General features: G+C 42.7%; 1 protein-coding gene across 4 annotated transcripts in view; it reads left to right on the top strand.

The window, feature by feature from the left end:
- The window catches only part of SGCD (sarcoglycan delta), a 304,496-nt gene extending 298,138 nt beyond the window's left edge, over positions 1-6,358 (top strand). For all 4 annotated transcript variants that reach the window (XM_066329229.1, XM_066329233.1, XM_066329230.1 and 1 more), the window contains one exon: positions 613-6,358. In XM_066329229.1, coding sequence (XP_066185326.1) covers positions 613-786 — 174 coding nt within the window. In that variant the 3' untranslated portion in view covers positions 787-6,358. The remainder of the gene's footprint in view (positions 1-612) is intronic.
- The last annotated feature ends 1,089 nt before the right edge of the window (positions 6,359-7,447 follow it).

The following is a 7,447-nucleotide window of genomic DNA, read 5'->3' on the forward strand; positions in this document are numbered from 1 at the left end:
CTGCTGTTTTGTAAGGAGGAATTTAGGACTGTTAGAGCATTTGAGTTATTTTTAATGTACACAAAAGTGTTACACATATACATAAAACATGCATAAAATATACATAAAATATGCATAAAATATACATAAAATATACATAAAATATACATAAAAGTCAGTGCTGGGAGCCTGCAAACGTAACTGGCAGTGGGATCCTGGTGACAGAAATCCTGATGGAGGAGCAGGATGGTTGGGTGGGTGAGAACCATCCACACTCTCCATCTGACAGTGGAGTACTTCTGGTTGGGTCAATCCTAACCTGGGATTGGATTCCTGGGAGGTGTCTCAGGAAGCTAAAAGCCAAGAAAGCACGGTGGGTGCATCGACAGAAACAAACTGGAGGTCGTGGTAAAGGCTGATATGGGCTCGTATCTGTCAAAACAATGGGCTCACCCAGATTTGTATCAGACTTTCCCATCCTAAACCAATTTCCTACCCAGTTTTTGCAGCAGCTGAGCTGTCTGGAGGAAACATCTTTAACAGCATCAGAAACAACAGCTCTCCACTAATTCTCTCTCTTTGCTTTTTTTTTTTTTTTTTTATTTCTCTCTCTCCCGCCACCTCTGACTCCAGATAACGTTGAATTCTGCAAAAATCAAACTACCTAACTTGCCTCAAGGATCTTCCTCTTCTGCAGGGTCCAGGCAAAAAATCTACGAGCTCTGTGTGTGTCCCAATGGGAGGCTGTTCCTGTCTCAGGCAGGCAGCAGCTCCACCTGCCAGATCAACACGAGCGTCTGCCTTTGAGAGACAATTTGCAGTGGGGCATGGCAGGCAGCACAAAAGCCAGTTCTGGTCTCACAGATGCAGCTGCCAACTATTTTTATTAGAACACAGAAAGCCTATCAAAGACTTCTTTTGTGTGTGCGCGCGCGTGTGTGTGAATATATATATATAAAAATATATATATAAGATATATATATATATATCCTCTGTGTAAAACGATGTTTCAGTACAAGGAATCCCAGGGTGACCCTGTTACATTTTGTGTAGCATTTCTCTCTCCCACGCCAAAATTTACTGGTACAATCTGCTGAATTGGATCTGACACTCCCCTGGACCCCTCTGTATTAATACAGTGCAGTGATCACCCCTCGTTTTTGATCATGTTCTCAGAGCAGTGGGATTGCTGGCTGGGCAAGACCCTGGAACTGATGCAGACCCACCAGCATCCAAAGGGAAGAGAAGCATCTCTGATCATTTTTGTGCCGTTAAATCAGTGGCATGAAAAATAATTTCAAAAAAATATAAAAATAGCCAGATATGCTGTGCTGATCACCCACAGCGATTCAGGATACCTGAGGTTAAACTGTTCTTTAATTATCACCTGAAGTGTGGCTCCCTGTTGGGGGAGATGGATGCACTTGGCCAGTAGGAGAGTCTAGACTTTGTTGCTGAAATATTAAATGTGATTTTCTGAAGGGGTTCAACACTTGCCTGTGCACGGCCAAGGATGCCTTGTGCTCTTCAGGTGTGACACATCAGGTCCAGCACTAACCTGAAATCATCTCTGTGCTGGCAAAACTGGTGGTGTATTTAGTTATTGGAAGGAACAAAGTTGTGAAAGTTGGACTAAGTAGAAAAATCCTGAACCTCTCTTGTTAACAGGTGTCCTGGATCACTCTACAAACTCCCGATTAACACCTTCCATTTTGAACATACTTGGTGTGAAGGTGTGAAGATTTAAGATTTGGACATTGCCTAAATACCTGTAGAAACTGAGAAAACCAACTAGAAACTGAGAAAATTGTAAAATGAACTATATAATGTAGATGCTACACCAGAATTTTTGTCCTTTCTTTTCAAGATACACAGTCCAAAGTCACTTAGATTTGGTGGAAACTGCAAATATCAGAGATGCTGATAATGAAATACTTTTTTTTTAAGGATTTATAAAGATTGTGACAAAGCCAGATTACTGAAAGGAAGGGCTTTGGATGCTGGTTCCTCTAGAATTTGAGTCCCCAAAACTCTGTGGTTGAATTTTATTATAGTTTCATTTTTTCCTTATGTTAAATTCTAGGAGTCACGGGCAGGATAAAACACAAAAATCTGATCTGGTAACATTACTTCCACTTTTGAAGTTTTGGAAAATAATGACAAGAGCCCAGATCATTGAATTCTGACCCATAATTTCATCCACATGCATGTAAAAAACTTTAAAAAAACCAAAAACAAATATACCAATTACAACAAAATTTTCCAAGTCGCAGTAAATCTCACGAGGACAGCAAGGTTTCTACACCACTGAGATGCTTTTGAAGTATTACCTCATGTGCAAATGAGACAGATCTGTGCCCATCCCCAGTGATATCTAACCAAAGCTGGTATTCTTCGAGCAATCTTCAAGATAAAACGTAGCTGACAGAAATCTTTAGAAATAATTTAGCCCATTCCCTTTTTTTACAGCTTTTCACGTATTTCTTTGTGGTCTCGAGAGTACCAGGGTTTGATTTTTTTTTAATTAATAATTCTGGCTTAATCCAAAACTGATTGGACTCAAAGAGAAGATTTCTATGGAGTTTAGATTAGAAGTTTGCTGCCTAACAAAGCAGCACTCCCAAAAAAATCATTCCTGAAAGAGGATCGAATGATTTACTTTTATTTCAATAATGCTTTCTGATGAATTATCGAATTCAAACTATTTGTTAACAAATGATTCCTGTAATTATTATGTCTTGAGTCAACGTTTGAATGCAAAGGGTCACCCAGGGTAACAATTGTATTGGGACACAGGACTATACCATCTCTGTTCAAAGAGGGGAATTGTGCCTATGCCTTAAGTCAATGCACTCAGCAAGGAGAAGCACATCATATTTATCTTGTTGTTAAATCTAGTTTATTTGGGGGGAGGGGCAGGAGGGTCTCTTGGGAACTGGTTGTGCAACTTAAAACAGATACTGATGAAATACATTAAGACTCTAGGGGCACCTAGGATGATACAGACTTTTTTTTTTTTTTTTTTTTTTTTTTACCATGTTAAATATAGCAAAATACTGTGTACGTTACCTCTGGGACCATGACTGAAGTCCCATCCATAGTCCTACATTTAGTGTAGATTTTTTTTCCCCGTTTCTTTGAATACTGATCACAGACCTCATAGCAAGCATGGCCCAGTCCATAACCAAATCCTGTGTGAGCAGTTTGAAGACACGTGCTGCAGGAAGAGTTCCCTGTAAATGAATAATCAGATTAACTTTGCAGCCCTGGGAGTATTCAGGTGGGCGAAGGCAGGGCTGAACACAGGGATGCTGCATCCTGGTGTCTGTGCCACACCCCAGACACACCAGTGGCTCAATCCTCATCCCTGTGCCACCCTCTGGCTGCTCCCAATTTCCATCCCAAAAATTGCTTTTTGAGTGACTGCTTTTCTCAGCTGGGCTCTTGGATAAGGTTATCACCTTCTCATATCACAACAGCCATGAAACTGCTAAGGACATTCATTTCTTGGTGTGAATTTCTGCTGGGCAGCTGTTAGGAAATGACCTTAACATCTGTGCCATCACTGATGGCTTCTCTGCTTCTCTGAGGTGAACAAAGGGTACCTTCATTATATCTACTGAAAGAAATTCTTCCTGTTTCGATACATTTTACAACCATGTTTGCATCTTAAAAAAACATAAAATTACGGGCTGTGTTGAAATGTGAGGAATTGTTGTTAGAAGGAATGAACCCCCATAGGGACTTGTAGATCATTTGAGCACTGCTGGAGTTTTGAGACAGTGGTTTGGGTGATGTTGCCTGTGCTGGCCAGCAAGTGGCGAACATAAATACAGGCTGGGCAGAGAGTGGCTCAGGAATATTCCTGAGGAGAAGGACTTGGGTTGTTGTTAGAGGAGAAGCTCAACATGACCTGAAGTGCACTCACTGCCCAGAAAGCCAATCCTGTCCTGGGCTGCATCAAAAGCAGTCAAGGGAGGGGATTCTGAGCTCTTGTGACACCCCACCTGTGTCCAGCTCTGGGGGTTCCAACATCAGAAGGATGGGGACACTTTGGGGTGAGTCCAGAGGAGACCATAAAGATGCTCTGAGGAATGGGGACCTTCTGGGAGAGCTGGGGCTATTCACATGGAGAAGGCTCCAGGGAGACCTCAGAGCCCCTTCCAGGGCCTAAAGGGGCTCCAGGAGAGGAACTTTTTACAAGGGCAGGGAGAAATAGGACATGGAAGAACAGCTTCAAACTGACAGCAGGCAGGGTTAGGTTAAATATCAGGAAGAAATTCTTTGCTGTCAGGGTGGTGAGGCCCTGGCACAGGTTGCCCAGAGAAGCTGTGGATGCCCAGTCCCTGGAATAGGGCTTGGAGTAGCCTGGTCTAGTGGAAGCTGTCCCTGCCCATGGCAGGAGTTTGGAACTGGATGATCTTTAAGGTCCCTTCCATCCCAAACCATTCTAAGATTCTGTGAAAGCAGAGCAAACAGGACTGTTTCTCAGATCCCAGGGGAAAAAAACAGGCATTTTGTTTAAAACACTGCCTGCAAACACATCCAGCCATCTCACACTCCACAGTTTATTGCGGAGTGGCTGACTCTCCTGTTGGACAAGGCAAAGTGCATGAGAGTCCCTTCTCCTCCTGCCTTGTCCAGAAATCCCTCACAGCTGTGCCTGTGTGGGCTGCTTTTCCCCTGAATCCCTTTAAACCAGATCTTCCCTGACCAGAATTCCATCCATATGCTCTACCCAGCATTGATAAAATGCCAAAAACAAGCAGGGGTTTGTGTATTTCATTGTGAATCCAGCCTAAAGTTCAGTTCAGTTTAGCATTTGCTATTTGAGATGTGGGGTTGATCTCAAAATGGAGTTTAGTTTGTTTCTGCTGAGATCAGTGGAAGAGATGGTGATGACTTCATGGGCTGAGCTGGACAGGTGACAGCTGGGGACAGTGGGACACTGCCAGCCCTTGGGGTGGCTGTGGGGCTGAACCAGACCATGCACTGCAGCTGTGAGCAGTGAAACCCCACCCCAATTCTCCCCAAGGGTTAGACCAGAGTGTGCCCCCAGTGTCAGTGTGCCTGGGGCTGCCATACAGGATGCATAAATGCATCTTGGTGTGCTGGCTCTTTATAGGACTGCAGGATCTTGTCCAATTTGCTGTAAATTGACACTTTAGGAGAAGCTCAGGAGAATGACAGTCAGTGCTCAGCTGTGACTGGAGCTTTATCCATATGTAGTGTGTGACCCTTCTGTCACAGCTGAGGTGGAATGGTTCTTCTAAAGCAAAAAGGCTTTGCCATTAGAAAAGCAGAGGTCCTGATAATGGCTGCACATCCGTACCCACTCTCCAAGTTTCTTTGTGGGTTTTTTGGCCGTTGGTTTGTTTGGGTTTTTTATTCATTTTGAAGCGTATTACCCCACAGCCAGTGAAGTGGGCAGCTAAAGAGTACAAAGAAATGTTAACAGTAAAGGGGAAGCCAGTAACTAGTAAAATACATAAAAGGCCTCTCCTAGGTATCCATTTTTAGAAAACTGAGTATGTGCAGGAGTGATTTGTATTTGGTTACCTCAGCCATGTGCTGTCAAACAGCTGTTTTAGAAGGGTTGCAGTTTTGTTTCTCCTCTTATGATAAATATCACATTGCACAAACAAGAAGTTTGAAGGCATAAGCCTAAAAATACCATCTGCAATATGTGCTATAGCAAAATGATGGCTAAATAAAAACCCTCCCTAGAAATTGCTCCAAGGTTAAAGAGACATTCCTGTGGAACTTGTGAAGGCTAGCTCACATCACGACCTAGTGAATTTTTTTTTTTTTTTTTGTCATAAGATGCTCACACATGCACACAAATACACACAAGCACTCCTGTACACTTGTTTACAAAAGCCAATTTTCTTTATATTTGTTCTTATGGCTTTAAGTTTCACATTGCAAAAGAGAGTGAGACAAAGACCAAAGACTTCAAGAAATTCATCCCTCTCTGATTGCCCTCACGCCTGAAATGCATTAACTTCTATGGTGCTTTTTCTGAACTGGGCAGGAAAAATGCAGGTGTATCATAAAGCTGCATTCGAGAGGATAAAGTGACAGGAAGGCTCTAACTTGGTTAATGGGCAGAGGAGGAAATAGTGTGAAAAATCTTGAAATGTGTGCAGAGGGCAAGGTTAGCTGAAATTTGAAACGTGGAGAAATAGCCCAGAAAGCTAAAAAGACATCATCCTGGGCTGCAAGTATAAATAAACTGAGTGAATGGTGCCAGGTATTTGCTCGAGCATTAGCAGGGCAGGAGCTCCAGTGGCTGCTTGGTGGAGAAAAGTAACTGCTGCAATGATTTCATTTTAGAAGTATCTACAGTAAAAACATCACAAACAAACAAACAAAAAAAGTTAGAGGCTGTGCTCTTTTTTATGGCTGACATTTTAAATTTTGAAATGTCATCATCCAGAATTCACCTCAGCAAGCACAGGGTGTGTTCCTGCCAAGCTTTGCCAAGCACTGCTTTGGTGCTTTTTGAATGTGAAAATACCAGCCTTTTTATTGCCCTGGCTGTTCAGGAACATGATCCTGGCAACAGTTCCTTTTTTCCCCATTTTAACCTTTTTCTCCTCAGCTCTGAAATTGCTGTGTAATGTTTTGGTGTCCTGCTCTCAAATCCAGCAGCCCCTGAGTCTGCATCTTGTCACATCTCAGTCTCACAGACCTCCAAAACCCAAAACCTGCATGGAGCAGTGGCATGACCATAAAAATTGAGGACATGCAGGTAAATTCTGCCTGGCAGTTGCTATGTATTCACAGCTGGTGTAGCCAAGTTTATGGCTGTGAGTGGAGCAGGGTTAAACACTGACGTGGTGCTGAAGTTATTCAAGCAAGAGTGGAGTGAATTAAACAAGGCAGGTAGGAGGGAAGAGGAAGAAATGGGGAGAGACATCACCCTAATCACAGTAATGCAGTCTATGTCTTTGTCCCTTTGCACTATTATACTTTAAATTAATAACATCCATTTTACTAAATATGGTGGCAATTATACTTGATCTTTTCACGGGGCTCAGTGGAATTACTGTCACTGAAACCACTTACAGCTCGGGCTGCTCAAGATTGCTGGGGTGTTGTTTCCATCCACAATAACCACAGTGGCTTGGGGCTTGGATGGAAATTACAGTGAATAGCTTGTAGTTGGAAAGCTTTTAAGTGTGCTGTGGTTGAGAGGCCCCTGGTTATGCATATCCAGCCCCGAGGCTTTATCATTTCAGCCTCTCTTGTCCTGCCACTAGAATTGTATTGTGCCCTTGTGAAAAGCGACACGCGATATAAAGAACACAGGAAAAGATGGATATTTAAAGCTGCAGGATTTTTATCTGAAACGAAGGAGGAAATACAATCAGAGTGCCCCACTGAGATTTCCCATCCAAATCACTTTAAACTAGAGTTGCAAGTCCCTTAAAAATTAATTTTCTACCAGTGTCATTCCTGCAGC

Source organism: Sylvia atricapilla, chromosome 14 (genome assembly GCF_009819655.1).
Source record: "Sylvia atricapilla isolate bSylAtr1 chromosome 14, bSylAtr1.pri, whole genome shotgun sequence".
NCBI lineage: Eukaryota > Metazoa > Chordata > Aves > Passeriformes > Sylviidae > Sylvia > Sylvia atricapilla.